The sequence below is a fragment of the Haliaeetus leucocephalus genome, unplaced genomic scaffold, assembly GCF_000737465.1.
Source record: "Haliaeetus leucocephalus isolate CR32 unplaced genomic scaffold, Haliaeetus_leucocephalus-4.0 Scaffold526, whole genome shotgun sequence".
Lineage (NCBI taxonomy): Eukaryota > Metazoa > Chordata > Aves > Accipitriformes > Accipitridae > Haliaeetus > Haliaeetus leucocephalus.
The window spans coordinates 7440847-7462748 of record NW_010972962.1 but is presented as its reverse complement, the minus strand read 5'-3'; the positions used below and the strand labels follow the sequence as shown (position 1 = coordinate 7462748).

The window sequence follows — 21902 nt, the reverse complement described above, 5'->3', positions numbered from 1 at the left end:
ATGAAAGGAATGAGACTGGTTCAGTGATAGATGTCTATAAAATCAATAATGGGAGGGAGGGTGAATAACAATCAGTGGTGTGCTATGTCTTCCGAAGTAAGAACAAGGTGCATCAGTGTGGCTAGGAAGAGCTGCATCAAGAACATACAAAATTTGGCAGTTCTTTGTACAGCAGAAAGCAGACCTGCAGGTCTCCTTGCCAAAGGGTACTATTAATGCTGAAAGCTAACACGGGCTCAAGACAAGTTCACAAAGTAGAAATCCACTGCGAATTACTAAGCAAGTAGAATCTACGTCTACTTCAGGATGTCCATGAGCTATGTCATAACCTTAGAAGTACCATAATATGCCTGCCCTGCTCTCATTCTTTCCTAGGCACTTCCTTATGCTGCTATTGGAGAGAAGGACTAGTTGAACCTCTGGTCTGACCCAGTACAGTCATGCCAATGTTACATCTAGTATCTACTTGCAGAAAACATTCCTGGTATTAGCTTCAGATTCACTTTGGGGGGGATAACTGGATGGAAAGCAGCTTTGCAGAAAAGGACCTGATAGACAACAAGATGGCCATGAGCCAGCAGTATGTCCTTGCAGCAAAGGCAGCTAACGGTATCCTGGGCTCCATTAGGAGGAGTGTTGCTAGAAGGTCGAGGCAGGTGATCCTTCCCCTCTACTGAGCACTGGTGAGGCCACACCTAGAGTACTGTGTCCAGTTCTGGCTTCCCCAGTACAAGGAGGACATGAACATACTGGAGAGAGTCCAGCAAAGGGCCGCTGAGATCATTAAGGGACTGGAGCATCTGTCATACAAGGAGAAGCCGAAAGAGCTGGGACTGTTCAGCCTGTAGAAGAAAAGTCTCAGGCAGGACCTTTTCAATATGGTTAAATATCTGACTGCAAGGTGTAAAGAAGACGGAGCCAGACTCTTCTCAGTGGTATCCAGTGACTGGATGGGCACAAACTGAAACACAAGGAACTCAATTTAAAAATGAGAAAAAGTTTTAGTTATTTGTAAGGGTGATCAAACACTGGAACAGGTTGCCCAGAGAGGTTGTGGAGTGTTCATCCTTGGAGATATTCAAACCCCAGCTGGATACGGTCCTGGTACCCTGCTCTGGCTGAACCTGCTTGAGCAGGTGGTTGGACTACATGATCTCCCAAGAACCCTTCCAACCTCAACCATTCTGTGCTTCTACTATGTGGCTGATACCTCCCAAACTGCATCTACCACAGGAATTTCTCCAAAAAATAACCAGGCCTTCCTGGGGAAAGGCCAAAATCTACACTAATCTCAGAAAACAAGGGTCACAAAACAGCCTGCAGTCAATTTGTTGGCCCAGCTTAGGCAACTTAAACTCAGGTGAGTGGGAAGCTTGTTTTTCCAACTTCAGTTGGTGTGTACTATATGACTGTAAAGCCCCTTCTGCATGGCTGCCGATCTCATGTTTTGTGGTGCAGATGACAGTCTCTCTAAGAAAAAGCAGAATTCTCATGATAAGAACAACCAGTGTTACCTTTATATTCTATTTGACTTGATTATGGAACAAATCAAATACATTTTCACTAGGTTATGTTTTCCACCCATTTATGTGGTCACAGCAGAACACAGAAATACATTATGAAGACTGCTTTCCATTTTAACCTTCACAAAAACTCATCAAAGAAAACCCAATATGTATTTCACTTTGTCTCGCTATCAAGCATAGGGATGATGCAGTGCAGACAGCTACATGGCATTCTGATAACAACCTTATCATCCTTGCCCCAGCCTTCAAGAGAAGTGAGGAGTCATTACAATCTTCCACTGCAATCAATGAGACTCAAGGATGAGTCAAGCGAATTTTTTTTCTTTGTTTTGATGGTATTTTTTTTGTTGTTTTCATTAAATCTGGCACAGTGACGGGGATAAGGGTGCCCATTTCTTTCCTTTTTAAATACATGATTCTCTTCTTCCCTGAACTAAAACATGTTGAGAATTGCTCTAACTCAACAAAGTGCTATGAGATGCATGCTGGGCAGGAGTCTTCTGAGTATCTCAGTATGTTTTTAGTTTATCTTGTGATAGTACATACGGAGCTTTAGGACTCAAATCCAACATGCTGGCATTGATTTTCTCCTCCTCTGAATCAAAAGGGAGAATGGTACTGAATGCACTGTGGCTGGGAACTAGCAAATTTCAATGTCTTTCTCTAGTGACATACAGGTAGGTGGATTTGTATTATCGCTTTACAAGGAGGTGTCATCTGCCCTGGCTTATGTTATATTTTCTGACTTGGTTGGGCACGAGTCAGTTTTGTTATCACCGTCCCAAAGCTGTGTGTATCATGATGTTATATAACCAGATTTGGTACATAATGAAAGAAGTAAGCCATAGTTATTTGGTTTAGAAATGTGCTGTCAGAGATTAGCATCTGTAATGGCTGACTAGTCACAGTGTTAAGACAAGGTGATGTAGGCTAAGCTCTTGTTTCTGGACCAGTGAAGATATGTACTCAGTGCAAACTCCATCAGCCCCCCTGGGAGGGAGAAGTGCTCTATGATCTTTGCAAGCGAGCCCCAGAAAGAGCCTGTGAAAGGGAAGAAGAAAAGAACAGGGCTGTTCTAGTAAAGGGCAGGAAGACAGAAACGTGAGAGACAGAACCAGAAGAAGTGTGGAAACCCCCCCCTAGCAAATCCTATTTCCTAAAGAGAGCTGTGGTCTTACGGTATGTACAGTTTCTACAGGCCAAGCCAAGCTAATTGTTTCTGACAGCGAACAGTTGTTCAACCAAAGGAGTAGCTCCACACCTCACCAGGAGTACTTTGGTACAGAAGTATGATCCCAATAGCCCCAAATATTGATTCTATGTGTTTTTTCCAAATGAAACAGAACTCCTCAACAAATGTGCTTCCTTAGATTAGGTATTAGCCAGTAATATTTACTTTGTAAAGGCCATTGGTGGATTCTTAATATAGGCTTAAGGATCCTGTGGCATCACTTACAAACTGCAAGTGCTAGCAAGAAGCAGCACAAAACTATGTGGTATTTTCAATGTGCCTGTGGTTTCCTATCCACAGTATCAGACACCAAGTGCCAATAGCCCCTGTGATGCAGCACAGCGTGCTACCCACCTCAACAGATGCACTCAGCACTGCAGTCCTGCTGTACGGTGCTGCTCTTCCATGCAGCAATGTGCTTTATATGTAAAGCACACTGATTTGACAGCTATTGTAAACACCCTACAGTCCCAGTAAAACACAGCCATTTTCAGCTACGCAGAGAAAGAGCTTGCATTTATTATGGTGGTGACTCTATCCTGTGTAAAAGTGAAGTTATTGACACCCGATGGACTCATTTATTGCTAGATCTGTGCCCTTCATTTAAAGCTAGCAACACTCTTCAGGTTAGAATTTTCCAAACATAGCTCTGACAACCCAGTTCTGAGAGCCCAGGGGAAGAGACATGACTACTGTGATAATTGATGCTGATACACCAGGGAGAATCGGCACTGTCTACAGTAGAGTTTTCCCTTACAGTGGACTAGGTCAGTTGGATGGCAATTGCACTAAGTCAAACAGTAATTCTCATAACCAGACCCTCTTTCCTTAAATTATTACACATCCACAACAGTATTACTACAGTGAAAAAACTATGTACTCAAATGTTTGGGGAGACTAGCACTGAAACAGCATGTGTGAATTTAATTTCAGCTGCCTGCATGTGTCTTGCATAGTTTCAAGCCACTTGGAACTAGCTGATAATCTAGTTTGGCCTCTTGCATAATCCAAGACATAGATTTCCCTCCGGTAGGGGACTGAACATACTGTGCTCAAGACCTTGTATTTTTAATAATGGTACAGCTTGGCTAATACATACATTTCAGAAAGGCATCCAGTCTTCTTCTGATAACCTCAAGGAGATGCAGAATTTACCACTTGTTACATTATATCCTCAGTTGCATAAACCCAGTCTTAAGTTCTCCACGGGGACACTGTCTCATTCAGTACACAGGACAAAATCACTTAGCTAGCAGCTGTTCAATATTTTATTTTTGCCCTTTTTATTTGATGCATAGCCCTAGAAGCCTTGTTTACTGCACATTATTACAGCCCTGTTCTGAAGGCAGAATGATTAATTTCTTTACAGGCTTTTCTGTAGTGCTTATGAGATGCTTCTAACTTGTTATGTGCAATTTCCTAGCTTTTGGAAAAGCATACAAAGGAATGCCATTATGTGGCATCCTGTAACTACTGCCATGATTTATATCAGCAGGGATAGACCAGACCTTTGCTATCTTAGCTAACAGGTGTAAGCCACAGGCTGCCAGCATAGCCAAGCTAAAGGAGATGAGGCATGTGCTTAAGCAAGTGATTTTCACTGATACCTGCTGGCACCAGGATGGGAAGATACAGAATTTTAAGGAGACTGAAGGCTATGGAGTGGAAGTACTTTTACAGATTCACGCTGCTTTATCTCTCTCATAAGACCAACCCCTTTGATTCATCCTTTCCAACATGCCCACCCCTCAACCCAAGTGTCTCCGCCTGGTTCCTTAACCCAGTCTCATTCTTCTTACCTATCCAGTCTTATCCAGTGTTACCTATCTTATCTTATTTTCTATCTGCCCTTATTTCTCTCACTTTGTTATTGAGTTTACCTTTCCTCTTCCCTGCTTGCTTATGGATGGAGTCTCTGCCCCCAAATTCCCCATCTCACTGTCTCTTTCACCTCTCCTAAATTTTACTTCCATCTCTTGACTAAGAGATTACAGAGCTTACTGGGGTTCGAGGGGAATGAGCATTCATAGGCTACTCAGAGGTTTCAGAAATACCCATTTACTAAGCATATATAAAATGTGTTTTTTAAAGGTTATAACTTGGATAACCTAGGAAGGATTTTCTTAGGGATGGCAAAAAGCATGTTCATATGTTACAAAGACTACCCATTCCTGACAAAACCTGAAGACACTAAAGCACAGTAAAGAAGATGTCACAGAAGCCTTTAAAGTCTCTTCTTTAGCCTCATTTTCAGACCATGTTGGGTGACATTTTCCAAAGTAAACTGGGCCAGAGCAGATATGCGTCTCAGAAATTTTTATTCCAAATGACTATAGTTTCAGATAATTGCAAGCAACTGAAATGGGAAGACACAGTATGTGGTTCTGCCCATAAAATAGGACAAAAATGAAAGCTGTTAGTATCATGTTGGCATCTAACTTGATGGCTGCTTTGATACCAGTGACTTGTCTGAAATCATGACACTGAGAAAACAACGTCATTCTATTTTGCCAGGTTTTTACCAACTGATTTTGTAGAGGTTGGATCACAGCAACAAAGTAATATTATTGCCCCATATAAGCCTGATATGTGCATAGCTGTTTTGTAACCTTCTCCTGACATATGCACCAGCTCTTCATTTGCTGGTTTTGCACTGAACATTCATTATTACCAAGTATCTCACCCCTTGCCTGTAGGTTCTACTATTTTTTCTCAGTTACAGCTTCACTTTATGTTTCTTCTCTTGTGCACTGATACCCCTTCAGTTTTGGAGTTGCCTGCAAACCTCATCAGGACCAAATTTACACCAGGAAATACAAATCTGCTAGCAAAGACACAAAGCGGTCACATGGATATAGAATTCCTGTAAAAATTAAATTAGTCAAGAAAGACTTCTAAAATCCCAGAGAGACCTAGTAAGGGCAAAGTTAACAAGATATGTCATGATGAAATACGATTAACTGTTCTGATTTCATAAGAGAAGTGGGTTTTGGTCTTCCACAAAGCTCCCTGTATTATTATTATTATTATTAAGCTCTAGGCCCTGTGTCTGCAAATAAGTTTGTTTTGGGGATGCTGCAACAGCAAAAATACTTGCTGGATAGGAATGTTACCAAAAATCCCATAAATGCAGAGTCACTGCCCCTACACAAGGTTCGAGCTAAGCCACAGTTTAAGACAACAACATTAATTTTATGTAAACTCATACTTTATCGTGATTTGAGTAGACATAAGATTCCAGCCCAACGTTTACAACCCCCCCCATATATCTATACTCTATAGTTACTTAGTTCAAATTTTTGAAACATCAGAGTACTGCTTATTTGAAATGCATAACAGTTAGTAGGAAAAGCAACAAAGCAGTGAATTGACTTCCAAAATTATCAGCCTTTTTCAATTAAAATATTTAACTTTGACACAAGTCCTAATTAGTTAAAAACATTTAATCTGGTCTTCAGATAGAGGTTTATGCTACCCAATTTATTCTTGGAACAGTCAATTGCTCTCAGGATTAGGAAGACAATGGCATCCAGAGCAAGCATGAGCCCTCTCCCCTCTTATTACAGTTAATCAGGAACATAAATACTATAATGGAGCTGAGCCCCTGCAAACTCACCAGGCTGTGCATAATTTCCACTCCAGCTGGATTCACTGTGAGTGCTTCATCATACAATTGCCTAGCCTCCTCCAAATTGCCTTTCATCTCTGCAAGCTTCCCACGCATGTACAGTACAGCATGAGATGTGGGGAAAAGACTAGCTGCCTCCTGGATACAAAAGCTTGCTTCTTTGAGATGCTGTTGTTCCATGAAGAGTTCAGCTAAAAAAAAAACCAACAAAAAAAACAAAAACCAAAAAACACCCTACCATTAGTTGAAATAAGTCAGAGACCTTTCTTCACATTAATTACATATCATCTCCCCTAAGTATATTAAAACTTGAGGCTATGATCCTGCACATTGCTTACTACTATGGTTACTGCTTATTATCACAAGTGGATTCACTGAATGGATCTTTTTTCAATGCTAAGGGCTCTATGCAGTTGTTCACGGACATCTTTAGGTGTTGTCCTGACAAAGGACGGCCTTAAGGATTCCTCAATCAGGAATGTAAACAGTGCTGACTGGAGCCCTAAGGAAGCAGGACTGGTAGCCGCTTGGAGCCATCATATGTATTTCCAAATAATCTGAGGAAAAAAAGAACAGAATAGGCCGTCACTGTGTACTGAGAACTTTAAACATGTCAGAGTAATAAGATACATCTGACTGAGCTGGACATCAGGTAACTTACTTAAAAGAGTACTTCCACATTTTAAAAGATGATTGAAAATGTTTCTCTCTGCTTATTTGTCTAGTTTATAAGATGGCTGTCTCTTAACTTTTCAGAGACTATTAAAGCCAAAAGGCTTTTATCAGAGACTTATTTATATTGTGTATTCACACATTTACTTCCTTATACATAGTCTACAGAAAAACAAAAGAGAGCTCTTGGAAGAGATGCTCAGTTGTTTACTTTCTTCAGCTATCAGCAGCTATTTTAGTGGTTTTCTTAGGAAAAAAAAATGTAAGAGCATACTAATGTGCTTGACTGTCAATTTGTTAATCAAATAATTTCTCATGTTAAACAAATTTTGTAACATATCTCATGGTTAATCTTGAACATTTCTTAGGATTTGGACTAGATCATCATTGGACTAGATGATTGTTGTGTTGGACTAGATGATCATTGTAGGTTCCTTCCAAGTGAAATAGTCTATTCTAATTTTAGATTTATTATGCATTAAATCATTGCAAAATGCTTCAAGAGCGATACTCAATTTTCACTGCCACACGTAACTGAAAAGTGAAACTGTCTTTTTAGAGAGAGAGATGTATGCATGTAGGTGTATAAAATAATTCTCTTTCTTCATACAGCAGCCATTGCTCTTTGGTCCATAACCTGCTTGTGTTCTCCATGTTATCACTGCAAAACCTCAAAGTCTCTATTTTTTTTTTTTTTTTTTTTAAACTGATGTGGTAATGCAGTTAAGTATTGACAGTTCAAGAGTCCAATCTGAAATGCCTAATTCAGGCTCCAGATTTAGATAAATCTTTCTGAAATTAGACACAACCTTAAATGCCCTGACTTTTAAAGGTAGTGGATATTCTCAGGAAGTCTCTGTGAGGGGGGAAATTAGCCTAAAAATTCCTCCTAAATAGCTCTGAAACTCTGCCAGTTTCAAAATACTGGGAGACCCAGATGACTGGGGGGACTTGGCATACTGACATGAAGCTTGCTGCATAAAAGTGAGCAGAAGAGCATCTCAAAGGCAGTCCTGCCTGACCATGAAAAAGCTCCTCCTTGGCCTATGTGACATGAGACTGGGACCACAAATAGCACTTCTACTGGCACACTGTAAATGATTGTGTACTGAAATGATAGCATGGCTGAACACCCTTCCACTTCTGAAGTAGTCCTTCTAGAAGAAGGGTGAGACATCATCGAGAAAGTGCTTGAATATTTCTTAGCCATCCCTAGGTTGTGCTACAGATAAATGTCATTCTCCAAGGCTGTCAACATGAGCAAAACATTAGTTTCTTGGTAAGAGCTATACTCTTTAAGAGTGACTCATATACATTTCTCTCTGGTTAATTATTATAAAATCTCAGCATGCATCCCTTCCCTTGGCTCTAAGAGGCTGCAGCTATCTATAATAAGAGAAAGCAAGGCCATGTACCTTGTCAGGCTGAGTATGTGCGCACCCTTATTCAAAAGTTTGTGGGAGGACAATATTTTACTTGCACTTCCCAAGGAACAGAGCATTTTCCTGCCAGGTGCTGCATAGCAGCTGAGTGTGGTGCATGTGGCAATAATGAGGATGGGGATGTGCAAAGTGACAATTCACAGCCTGAAGATAAACACTTCATTTGCAAAGTTAGCACAAACTTAGCAGCACAAAAGAAGGGGTGAAATCCTGGCACTGTTTGAAGTCAGCAGAAGTTCTGGATACTGCCATATTAAAACCTCTATTAGCAACTAACAGCATAATGTGACTTGTTTCACTTCAGAAAAGAATTGGGAGCAAGGGGGTTTAGCTGTGAAAACATGCACAGCCAGTGTTTCAATGCATACAAAATGGAGAGTACTTACTCTTTCTTTTAATGGTGCCTGTAAATCTTCTTCAGTAATAACAATTATTTAGAGGAAGTGCAGCAACACAATCTAAATAAGATCTACAAGTTTTATGGTATGGTAATGTAGCATATTAAAGTTCAGTCCACTTATTTGCAGGCGCAATAGTAAATAAAAAATGATTTAATGGTGTGGGAGGCCTAATTTGCATAAAAAAGAATGAGAGAGGTGCCTTTGGGTTACGAAAGAAAAGGAGTGCACCCATCCAGCTAAAAATAGACATTAAGGGAAATAGTTTAGGCCTGCATTAAAATGTGCTTTCTGTAAACTCATTTTTCACTTCTATTACATACTTATTTTATTTACAGATTAACAAGACTCCCTTATGCAACACGGAATAAAAAAACCAGCTAGAGGAAGAAATCAAACCCAAAAAACAAGGATTCATTAAATTTATCATGGTAAAACTACTGCTTCCTCAATGGTACTGAAAGTACTGAAACACCTGCCTTTGCGTTACCTGCGTAGCAGCTTCCTGTCCACTTGATTATTCAGCATTATCTCCTTATATCACCTAATCATGCTGTAAATAAACATCTGACGAAATTAGCAGCCCTCGCAAGAAAGTTCTGTTATACAGATGTGGTATTCAATTCCACTCCAAAGCAGAGGGTATCTCCTTAGCCTCACACAGGTACAGAAGACCTGTAATTCTTGCCCTGTGAAAGGTTCAATGCTTCAGGGAAACCTTTTATGAACCTCCAACTATTGGACTACATCATTCTTGGTATTGACAGCCTTTGCAGCTTTGAATCTAAAGGCCATGTTTGCAAGCTTCCTTGTTCTCTCTCACTTAATACTATCTTCATAAAAACTTAAACAAATTTACATTCTGTTTTGAACTAAGTACTACCAAAAGCTCTCCGAATGCTACTGAGCAAAGAGAGATGATCATCCTGGATATACCACCTCCTCCATTAGCCTCTCTGGAGTAATGCTAGAAACTGAGCGTGAACGATTATTAGGAAATATTTCCACATTGTTACCTGTAGGTACAGGCTGAGACAGTGCACTGCATGGATGGGCAAAGACAGGATGAATTGTGCACTGTTTCCTTTCATTCACTAATTGAAGCTTGAGCCTGCACCCCCTGAGACAACGAGCAGCTATCCAACGGACTCCAAGGTCCAGCCTAGCATGATTCATTTCTTTCTCATATCCACCTTATGCTTCCCATCTGTGCTCTCTTGCAGTAGTGTCCAGCGTACTCTGCTGTTCTTCAAAATACCTGTTGTCTCCTCTTGTGGCCATGGCCTCCTTTGTCTTGACTTGCAACTAGACTTCCACTGATACACCAGTCTTAATGCTGGGTCCAGTCTCTGAGAGCAGCACACATCTCCACTCAGATTATCATTAGGTCCTGACATGAGCTCCTAGTTCTCCCAGCTGTTTCTGCTAGCATATAATAAGCTCATCTACAGTGAAGATCCTTAATCAAGTGAGAATTTTGAGAAGCATATCATCTGCTTGCCCTCCAAAGACCAGTAAAAAACGCACAGACCAAGAGCACTTCCCAGAACACTGACAAAGCCAGGCCTCCTACAGTCAGGCTCCTTTTTTGTCTCCAAGATAAATAATTTGACAGAGCTCTGTTAGGGAGTCCATCAGAGGGGTAACAACAGTGTAATCTAGCCATGTCTGCATCACAGTGCTAGCCTGAGGAACAGAGTTGCTTGCCATCACCTTGAACACTAACTCTGTTCCCCATTTCCTAAGTGTCTCAAAGCAGTGTCAAGAGTGATTGTGCTTGTCACCACAGAAGCAGCAACAACTGTAATTCTAGCCAAAAAATCAAACAGATTTGAAATGTATTTCTGCAATGTGAACAACCCAAGAGTTAAAACTTCATTCCTTGCAAATCACATTTGGTGTCACCCAAGACAAAGCACTTAATTCCCACAAGTAGACTGTTCCACATTACTCAGCTGTGTGTGCCCGCCAGCTCTAAAGCACTTGTCTACTCTTGTCCACCCCAACAATGCTACTGCATAGGGACATGGCCAGCACAATGCAGCCAGATGCCCAGCAGGATGGTACAGTGGAGAACAGCCCTTCACACTTTAAGAAGGTGAGAGTACCTGTGAGGATGTGTAGGGAGGTGATTTCTGATCCACATCATCTGCCTTCAGGAGCTATTAATGCTTGTTACTTCAGCAGCCCTTAGCCAGCTGGAAAGACCCACTCCTCTGAGACAGCTCAGCCTTCAGCAGTGAATACAGAGCTATTACTGTGACAAAGCATGTCATTGCGTTGTCCCCCCCTTCCTTTCTGGCAGGTGACATTTAGTCATTGTTCCATGTTATGACACCACCCTGCACACAGTAGCTTGACAATTCGCGGGCAGATTAGATGGAAGGTTCCTCAAGCCATATCCTGACTGCAATAATTTCATTTTGATGCAAGCCTTTGATAAAGAAATGAAGAATAGAAACTGCCATGTGTTCCCATCCACCTGAGCTCAGCCACTTGCTCTTCTGAATGAGGCAACAGATTTACATCCTCAAAAGCTGTCCTTGCATGCAAACTGGTAGTTAACTGGAGTCCAGGGACCCTCTTTAAATTTCCAGGCTTCGGGTCTCAGAGGGGCTGAAATGGCCACTAAGCTGCTTTATTTACAAATGCAGCATTAGAGTGAAAGCTTCTGGAACACACAGAACTACCACAAGCCACCTTCTACACTAAATGGCACAGTCAAAACATTACTTGAAATACTACAATACAGCTGGTTACTTTATGTGAAGTGGGGCCCTGCTCACTAGTGAGGAAAAAGCTCTTTCCCAGCTGGGAGAAGCAAGCCACCATCTTTAGGCAGTAAGACCACCACTGATACAGGTGACATAAAAATGCTTCTGTTGGAAGGGCGCATTTTGGGTTTTCATGTACCCTCTCTCAAAACATGTATTACTGGCTATAGTCAAAGAAATGACTTCTAAGTCTTCATATTCCAGCCCAGTCAAGTATAAATTCGTATCTTCTGTCTCTGGTATGAATACATGCCCTGCTTCCTTCTTCATGACTGTGTACACATTATCACTTGCTCAAAACTTACTGAGCAGCTGAGGAGATGCTAGTATTTGGTACCCTCTGTCATTCTCTGGTACCACTGGCAGTGCAACAGGTTCTTCTCAATCTCTTGGCAAAGGATCTACAGACTGCTTAACAAAGAGCATTGCTAGCTGCTGCCTGTTTCCTTCTCAAGCGAGTGTTCACCACACACATGCTTGTTTGCATGTCCCAGATTTCAAGAAATGGCATGTGCTCTTTGAAGAATGCCCATGCCAATGGATTATCAGTCCACGAAGTTTCACATCCTGCTCCAGCAATGAGAAATATCCAGAAGCCTCAAGAATGGGGGAGGCAATCCAAAATGCCCAATACTGGTATAAGGCCAAGACTCCTTTTGACTTTTAAAATTCATTGTTGATAGAAAATAAAATAAACCAAGCTGCAGAGTGTAGATCAAAACCTGGTATCCCCCTGAGGACATCCAGATGAAGAGAAATGGGGAATTTGGTGATCCTTAGCCTGCACCAGAAAAGCCTAGGACAGAAGTTGCTAAACCAGGAAGCTTAGCAGAACCACTCCTGGCTTCTTAACTTCACTAGTACCATTTCAAAGGGGACAAAATCAGCTTACTTTACTATTTCTATCTCTAGTGTGAAGTGTTCCTAATCCCTCCTAGTAAGTAAACACTGCAGGGCAGCCATCTTTGCAGTACACCTTTATTCTCCTCAGTAACACCTGTGTAATAAAGGACTCCCTCCTGCTCCCCCTTGCCAGGCTCCAGCTTTTCATACTGCTTTGTGTCACTGTAAAGAGCCATAAAAATCAGCAGTGCTTATGGAACTGAAGAACTCAGGGAATGGGGAAGTTCTAAATTTGAAATTCTAAAATTTGAAAGCACTTTTTAAAAAACAAAACAAAAAAAGAAAGAAGAATATTAGAATTGCTTCAACAACCAGTGCTGCATCACGGGACTGTATCTGATCCCAGCTATTCTGGCAATGTCAGTAAAGATGTCTCCCAAACACCTTTAATATCAGTGCTAGTAACTTGAGGGGGCTTAGGATTGCTAAAAGTGTCAGAAAGTAAAAGCATTTAAATACCCGTGTGCAAGCTGTGCAAATAGAAGCTGTGCTGGATGAACTGAGGGGCAGGAGGGGCAGGCCCGGCTGTGACCTTGGCTGCTGCCAGGGTGCCGGCAGTGCGGCTGTGCGGCCACGGGCCAGCTGGGGTTGAAGATTCCAGCCCACTGGCCCCGACGACCTGTTCTCGTGGAACAAAGCCCATCTCCTCTAACACAGCTTTTTCCCAGGAATTGGCCCATACGGAATAAAATAAATAAATCACAACCGTTTTGTGAAGGGGCAAGGAAAAAAAGTTCCTGCTGTACATAACTCAAGGGAGCAGATGTTTTTCCATTAGCTCACTGCTCTCTGCTACACTGGCTCTCGTTACATTTCTTGTTCATGGCATGTTCATTATAATATTTTTTTTTCCTAGGGTAAACTTCAGCACATTACCGAGCCAGCAGGTAGCCCACTCCAGCCCCACTGTGAGTACATGGAATAGTTATCCTAGTAATTTTTCTTTAAATGGTCCTTTAAATTAGTCTTAGGTCTACCTGGTGAGGTTTGCAGACTGTGCTTAGCAGGCATTTAGCCAGTCTTAGATCATATTACCAGACCTACTTTGCTGTTAGTGGCCATATTTGGTAAAGTACTGGGTTAGTCAAGAAGCTAAATTGTCAGATATAAAGTACTAGTAAAGACAAACAAAGTGGACATTGTTGTTAAAAGTAAAGCTTAAAATAATATAGCAACAGGAGCTGGAATATTAGAACTCTTATTAAAACTGGCTTGCAGCATTCTAAAAAGCTCTGCGTAAATAGAGCATAAGGTTATTACTGCCTGGAAATATAATCACACATACTTCAGATAAGAAATCACTCCAGTTACCCAAAGAGCTTAAAACTATTAAAACTATTTCTTTTCAGTACTGACATGCTTTGCTGTCTGGGTCAAAAGTGATGTTATAAAAATCTCGAATGAAGGTAAATTTTGGTCATAAATTTGAACCATTTCAAGTACATTTTCCTTAGCCAAACAGCATGACTGTATTTTCTAAATAGAAAGGAGAAGTACTGGCATGATTTTAAAAAGGAAATAAGGGGTAGAAATAGTTCCTAGGTCAGGCATTTCTCCTGGTAACACAAACAGTATTATCACCAGTAATCTCTAGGATTCCTCTTACAGCTTTTCCTGCAACAAAAGGTAGAAGGAGTTAACAAGCTTTACCAATGCCACCAAAGTTCCTGCTCTTAAAGTTGAATTCAAGCTCTCAGTCATGAAAAGAACAACAAAGAGGAGAAATTAGCATATGGATCACATAAAGACCACCTCTCCTAGAGCTGCACCACCGCAGCACACACCCTTCCTGAGTACTCTCTGAAATGAGCTGTTTCTCAGACTTGGGGCCAAGAATAATATTTAGGCTTATTAATTTTAAAGCCTAATGAGATGACTCTCTCCTTCTAAGAAGCCACTACATTTCAAGGGGGGGGGGCGGGGGAGGGGATTGTTAAAAGGGACCAGACAAGCCGTGTTAACACAGCTGCAGAGCACTTGGAAACAGAGTATGGCTATTAGTATTCAAAGCATGCCTGCTGCAGGGAGTGGACCACCTCTCTAGACTTTGGAGACAGCAGACCTCGTACTCTTCCAAAGCTAATTGTGACTACCTGCAGGGAAAACAGGAATATATGGAAGCCCACTGAAGAAATGTGCCAAGTTCCCTGCTGCAGATGACTGTACTCCCAGCTGGTTCTACAAGAGACAGCTGGACATAAGATTAACGGTGAGAATTCACAGTTTTATTTAGATGTGTGAAAAAGAAGAAGAGGACTCTTCCTAGAGACCACAGATCCATCAAGCAGCTCTTTGGTTGCTTACAGGAAACTACAAAAAATTAGCTTGCCAAAGTGAACTAAGCATTGCTGCAGGGAAAGACAAGGTGCAGCATCCATTGTAGTGCAGCACATTTGGAGTTAGGAGCTGCACTTCCAAAGCTGCTGCTTTATTGTCTTCCCTACATAACTGTGCTGGTCATAAACCCAGAAAAGTTACAGATAAAACCACTAAGTCTATGCCCTCTTATGCGTGAGATAAGTATCTTTATCACAGCACAAAAGAGATTAACTATTTGCACAGGGTTCACAGCCTCGCATTCAGCCACTGTTAAAGGAATGCGCATATTCTCATGTGCTAATTGTAAGACCAGTTAGGAGCGCAAGGGCTCTCCAGCTTGGATGGACTGAGAATGCTTCTGCACAAGGCAGGAACTCCTACTGCAGCTGCAGGTGGACTATTATACAGTAAGCATTCCACTATGTAAGCACCATCTGATAGCTACCACCCACTAACGGTCCCTTTTGCAAGTGTATGTGCTGGCTTTGTGGCCTGGCCTGGCCTGGCTGCTGGAGGGATGAAAGAACAGCCTCACATAGCTGTGGGATAGCTGGTTTTGTACACCTCTTTCCAATCTAAGTGCAGAAAGCTTTAACGGATCAGTCAGTTGGTACCATTACTTTTCATGCCTTGGGATGTGAAGAGGCATGGGAACTGTAACGGCTCTAATGGAACCCAGACACAATTGCAGCCTGGCACTCTAAATCTATTACCCACACAGAGAGACATAGCCAAATGCGTCCAGTTAGTGCCTGAAAAGGACAGATGCATTGTTATAACTTTACTGTAGTATGAGGTTAGGACATTATAATAATTTTATCTAGAGATCTGTGATTCATGTTAAAAAGGTTAAAGTGTTAATGACAACAAAACCAACAATACACGAGTCATTTCCCAAAGGCAGATTAACATTTTTTCTCTTTAGAGATAGGACACTGAGGTATGAAAAAGTTAGGCAACTTGCCTAGAGTCACAAGATGAGTCATTGACTGAAAAAGGACAAGTCCAACCTAAACCTGACAGAAATCTACAGCATACTGGCGCAGCTCTTTCATGAATGTGAAGGGACTTGGGACGCACGTGTCAGAATGTTACACTAATCACCTGTGGCTTTCCACAGCTGTTAATTTTGGGGTGAGTTGTAACGCAAAAGCATGTGACTACCTCAACTGTTTTTAACTACATGTTTCTGTTTAATTTGTTGTTTATGAAATATCTCTATTTTGGAAGTTATCAACTTCTTATGACTATACCTGTTCCTCCTTTTCCCTCCTTCCAGATGGGAAAGTGTCCTGGTTTCAGCTGGGATAGAGTTAATTGTCTTCCTAGTAGCTGGTACAGTACTATGTTTTTGAGTTAGGTATGAGAAGAATGTTGATAACGCTGGTGTTTTCAGTTGTTGCTAAGTAATGTTTAGTCTAAAGTCAAGGATTTTTCAGCATCTGATGCCCTGCCAGCGAGAAAGCTGGAGGGACACAAGAAGTTGGGAGGGGACACAGCCAGGGCAGCTGACCCAAAGTGGCCAGGGGGGTATTCTATACTGTGTGATGTCACATCTAGTATAGAAACTGGGGGGAGAGGGGGAACGCTGCTCGGGAACTAGCTGGGCATCGATCGGCAGGTGGTGAACAATTGCATTGTGCATCACTTGTATATTCTAATCCTTTTATTATTACTATTGTCATTTTATTAGTGTTATCATTATCATTATTAGTTTCTTCTTTTCTGTTCTATTAAACTGTTCTTATCTCAACCCACGAGTTTTACTTCTTTTCCCGATTTTCTCCCCCATCCCACTGGGTTGGGGGGAAGTGACTGAATGGCTGCGGGGTGCTTAGTTGCTGACTGGGGTTAAACCATGACAGAAAGATTCTAGTAAAGAGGATCAGTGATACACTTTTGGACTATTCCACTCACTAAGCCCAGTGTAAGATCTGACCTACTTCAAAGAGGTCCTCTAATTATTCAGGTGCTGTCCCCTTCTCCACAGAGAGTAAAGACTACCCCAAAATACCCGCACCTCTCCTCATTCCTCAGGATACCAGAATGCAGTGACTTCCACACTACTGTGAGAAGACAATGGGCAGTACCTCACTAAGAGCTCATTAAGCTGCATCCATAACAATAACTGACTTCAGTAATGAAATTACAAAGCAGTAACAGTATGTATTTTCAGAATATCGATCCTGATTCAAGTCCAGTTAAAACTAAGCAAGAAAAAAAGAAGATTTAAAAAATAATAGGACAGAAAAGTTACAGCTTACAAAAATAAATTCTATCTAAAAGAATTAACACCTTTGAGAAAGGCACTCAATTTACACTGAAAAGTAATCGTAGCAATTCACAGCTAGGTCACGGCAAGCACTAGGTCTTTATTGCTTTTGTCTTTTCACACAGCAGCAAAAATGTAAGCTGCCTAGAGCTATCTGCAGGATGATGGACAACAGACACCTGACTTGTCATCACAATAAACTCTGGGTTTTTTTGCTCCCCACCAGCCTCCTCTGCAGCCTTAGATCAGGAGCAAAAACTGAAAAAAGCAAAATCTTGCTAGCGATTTTGAAGCCCACAGCACATCACTGAAATTTACATACACACAAACCATTAAGCGAACACATGTGATTAACTTAAAGGATGATGCATTCCATAAGGTAACTTCTTTTCTTCTTTAATAGTTAGTCAAATTGTAACAAAAAGAATATCACATATTTTGTACCAGAACTGAAGTCTAATTGGTAGGAAATGGCCCACAAAAACAGCTATAAAAATCTTTGCTGAGAAGTAAGGTGAGACTGCCAGGTTTGCCAGGTTTTATGTGAGAATTGTTAATTGTACAGATTAGCTAAATGAGAATTTGAAAGGCTCTCCTGCATACAGAATAGCGAATTATCAGCAAGGTTCCAGTGGACTCCGCTTTTTCGTTGCAAATGGTAGCAGAGACATCTAAGAAGCAATCACAGCACTCAAATGTAATTTCAGGTGCACAACCGTGGGCCCACTTGTGGAAGACAAGCTGTGTCACTTAAAAGCAAAATTGCAGGGTCAGAACTCTTTCTATCAGTCCTGAAATGTTGGAGTGCAAAATGCGGAATGCGCTGGGCAACTCTGTTCCTCACCAAATGGCCTACATAAAACCCTCTCCTAAGTTTGGAGATTGCCTCTGGGTAGAGTTCCTTCTCACTGTTCTCTTTTCCCTTTATGTGCTCTGCTGTAGCATCTCTGCATGAGTGTCTTGAACTGACATGCAACCTACGAGTCCTTGGGAGATTCAAACAATCAGGGATAAAATGAGTAGAGGACTTGCTTTTTAAAATAATTTTCAGTTAAACCTCAGCAAAGATTGGAAAGTTCCCAGTCTAAATAACATTTAATACATGGTTTGCCCAGTCTTAATACAGGGAAACACATAGGAAAAGAATGCAAATAATTGTCCCTACCAACTACCATTTATTAATGAAGAACAACCTACTCTCTTCTTTTAAAAGCATATTTTAGTGATGACTGAAGTTTGCTGTGTGTTATGGAAAAATAGAGGTGAGCTGAAAAATCGCACTACTCCAGTATTTTTTTTGTTATATTGACTCATATAAGTGGTATTTAAAAAACCGGCTGGGATAGACAGGTAGATTTTCTGCTGAAATAAGGCGATTTTCAGCTACTAATTTCAACTACTCCATCAATACTTATGTCATCTCTTTCACCACTGGAGGGAAAAAGGAACTCCAGGTGGTCCAGGACTTACCAGCTTGTAGCCAAATTTGTTCAAGAGCTGTCCACAGCTGCATAGGTCCTTGCTTCATTGCACTGCTCTGCATAGTTATTTCGGACATGGCCTGTTCCAGTCTTGATGCAGCAAGGGAAGAGGCTCGCTGTGATCCTATGGACCAAACAAACAAGAACAATAATGCATTTTATACTTCTTTGGGATATTTCTTTGACTCATTAAGGCAGCAGGTCTGATTCTCCAGTCACTGCATCAGTTTTTTGTAATAAGAATGCCACTGAGTTCTGGCATGATCAACTGGAGAACCATGTTTTATAAAAGGTTAATTTACTGAAAAAACCCTATTAAATTACCCAAGGGCTGCAGCTCTAACAAGCGAATTAAGAAAGAGTAATTTTATAAAGGTCTGCTTAGCATTCATCAAAGAAGCAACTGTATTTCGCTCATTTGGAAAGCAGAGCTCTACCATCAAATATTTCCTACGAATACTTGTAAGTAACCTGTTTTATAAGCACACTGTCACCACACAATTACAAAATATGGCCCAATAATGTAAAATCTTAGTACAGCACTGGAGTAGCTTGGCACCGTTCACACAGCACACACATTTCAAGTGACATCAATATTGTTCTACTGGTTTAGAGGCAGCGTGGTTTTTCATTTAACCTTGGGGAGCAGAGAGCTCAGTGCTTTGACTATATTAACCTTTAGTATGCACTTTAACATTTACGCAAGAATAAAGTATTTGGTGCCCACGTCTCTGGGACAAAACATGACATCAAAAGCTAGTCCAAAGAAGAATGCATGGGCAGATACCATGTTCTCCAGTGCAGCTGGTGGGATTATACTGGTGAGGTGACCTCTCAGAAGGGTACCAATAGGATGGTAACAAAATAAGAAGCTACAAAATGAGATTTCAGAGTTGGCTTTGTAAAGCTTTGGGAAATAAATATTTTAATATACGTATGTTTAATGTGACTTTAAGGTTGATAAGCTCTTTCTCTGGAGAGCTGCTGTGACTGAAGCACTTGCGCCGATTAGCATTACCCTTTGATCTATCCTTACAGGCTGACCTTGTAGACCACAAGATCCTGGAGTTAAAATCACGCTTTCTCTCACTGCAGCCACCCTGTGGGAGCAGCAGAGCCTAGGAACAGGTACTCAGAGAAGCTGGGATGGCTCTGCGCAAGGGAAGGGACAGAAGGGCAAAAAACCTGTCATGGGGCATATGCATTAAGTGATCTCTCTGAGAGGGATAGCATGCTTTTCCAGCTGGAGTGTGCTGAAGAGAGGGTTGCTTAACCACACCTCCTCACCAGCAGACCATCATCCGGGCCAGGGCGCCGACAGGCAGAGCAGCATGGTCCCCTGGCTGGTGCTCCTCTGAACACTGAGCTGGGAGCCAGCCTTCAGCCAGGCGCAAGGGGAGGCACATTTCTGGCCCACGTTCCTTCCCAAAGACACCTTTGTGGTGCGGGGCAGGATACAGCCTACAGCTTTTACCTAAGCCGAGGCAGTGCTGCCTGCCCCTGAGAGCGTCGTGGTTAGGGAGAGGTCGCAAGTGCAACTTGAAGCCTAAAACTGTTATGGGAAATATTTGTCCCATTATCTCACCACTAACTAATGTCATTCATTTTAAGCAGGAGAACTTCAAAACAGCCCTGCAGCACAAGCGCCTCCCACGGCTCCCTTGGAAAATGCAAATGTGCTCTTCCTAGATGCATTTCTTAAATTCCTATGTATTTTCAAAGACATTCCTGATCTAATGTTCCAAGAGATGACAGTGCAGTAATGTAGCAATTACGGCTTTAATGGTAGGGTAAAAGCCATTCTGCTTTGCACGGAGAATTTATTATATTTAACAGTTTATTTAACAGATCCATCTTCAGCCTGTTTCACTGCATGGGATTCCTCCCTCTGCCTGGCCCATTCACACTCCTCTCTTCCATCCCTACCTCCATCTGGGAGAAATTTCACTGAAACTCTAAGAGTTGTTTAACACACGGAAAACTACCAGGCACTCACACCCAGCCATCCAACAGACAGCTTCTTTGCAGTGCAGAGGCAACAAGAAAATGGCCATGTGAACAGCTAGTGATGTTATTAGGAGCACTTTGAAGTTAGGGAAGACCTCCTGCCTTCTAGATTGACAAACTTGGAAAAAAGTACATGGGCTTTGGGGATTTTGCAGTCAGCCTAACCAGATTCTTATATTAGCACTCCTGATGATGTTAGCATGCTTTGAAAGCAACTTTCAATATTACATTTCTCTGCCAAGACCGCCCTCTTTCAGAGAGGCTTTCTGGAGCTGTGTTTCTTGCAAGCACTAGTATGTAATGCTGGTCTGATTGTATTAGGTGGGCAGATGGGCTGGCGTTTTATTCACATCCTCACAGAGCTCAGGGAAATCCTCTTGTCCTTCCAAGTCAACCCAAGGAGACCATGTCATTGTAAGGCACCTTTGTGCATTTTGGAGAGGTTCACATGCTGCTGTGAGGCTGAACAGCCACTTAGGATCTACTAAAGCATCCTTCCCTCACAAAGGAGGCTTTACAGGAATATCACTATGAGCTAGTTGCACTCAAAGGAACTCCAGTTAGCTGCTCCTCTTCTTCTCTTCATTAGCTGGGTAGTTGCCAGAAGGGGAAAGCCTGCAATTTGAGACTGATCTTGCCCAGTGCCGTGGGCTTCAATTTGCACAGCCATGAAAAGGGAACCCAAGTTACTTAGCAATTTACAGCATTAAACAGCCTTTGGCATTGCAGTCTTTTGATGTTTATTTTCTTTTCCATTTCAGCCTACACAAGGAAGCAAACCACACTAGGCAGAGACCATCCAATCCCTTCCCATCCCTGCCCAGCCTCAGACACAGATATGGTCCTTGTTCTAGACAAACACACACCAGATGAAAAGGCTCTCTCCATCCCAGCCCATACCTGCACATTTGCTACTGCTGTTCTTACCCATCTCTGCTGGACCACTCACAGGAATGCTCCTTAAAGCTTGTCTACCCAAATAAACTCTGTAAGTGAAGGTCTTTGCCAGCCTGGCCCTTCTGGACTGAAAGGGGGTCAGTCACAGCTCTGAACCTCAGGCAATATGGTCACCCTGGGGGTGGGCTGAAGGCTACTGGAGCCGGAAAAGAGTATACCTCTAACACATGCTCTCCCCCGAGTGAGGACGTAGGCAAGTATTGTACCAGTATCGCTCTGACCTCTGCCTGGCAGGTGTGAGAGACTGAAAGAGTCAATGTCTCAAACATTGTGGTGGGGCAAGTTCTGCTTA

General features: G+C 41.9%; 1 protein-coding gene across 6 annotated transcripts in view; it reads right to left on the bottom strand.

Moving 5' to 3' along the window:
- The window catches only part of TTC7A (tetratricopeptide repeat domain 7A), a 181237-nt gene that overhangs the window by 29964 nt on the left and 129371 nt on the right, over positions 1–21902 (bottom strand). For 2 of the 6 annotated variants that reach the window (XM_010576506.1, XM_010576507.1), the window contains 2 exons: positions 18636–18770; positions 6374–6576 (listed from right to left, as the gene is read on the bottom strand). In XM_010576506.1, the coding sequence (XP_010574808.1) occupies positions 6374–6576; positions 18636–18770 (338 nt within the window). Of the gene's footprint in view, positions 1–1754; positions 2568–6150; positions 6577–18635; positions 18771–21902 lie in introns of those variants that run through there. The other 4 variants (XM_010576509.1, XM_010576511.1, XM_010576508.1 and 1 more) reach the window with 3 other exon arrangements.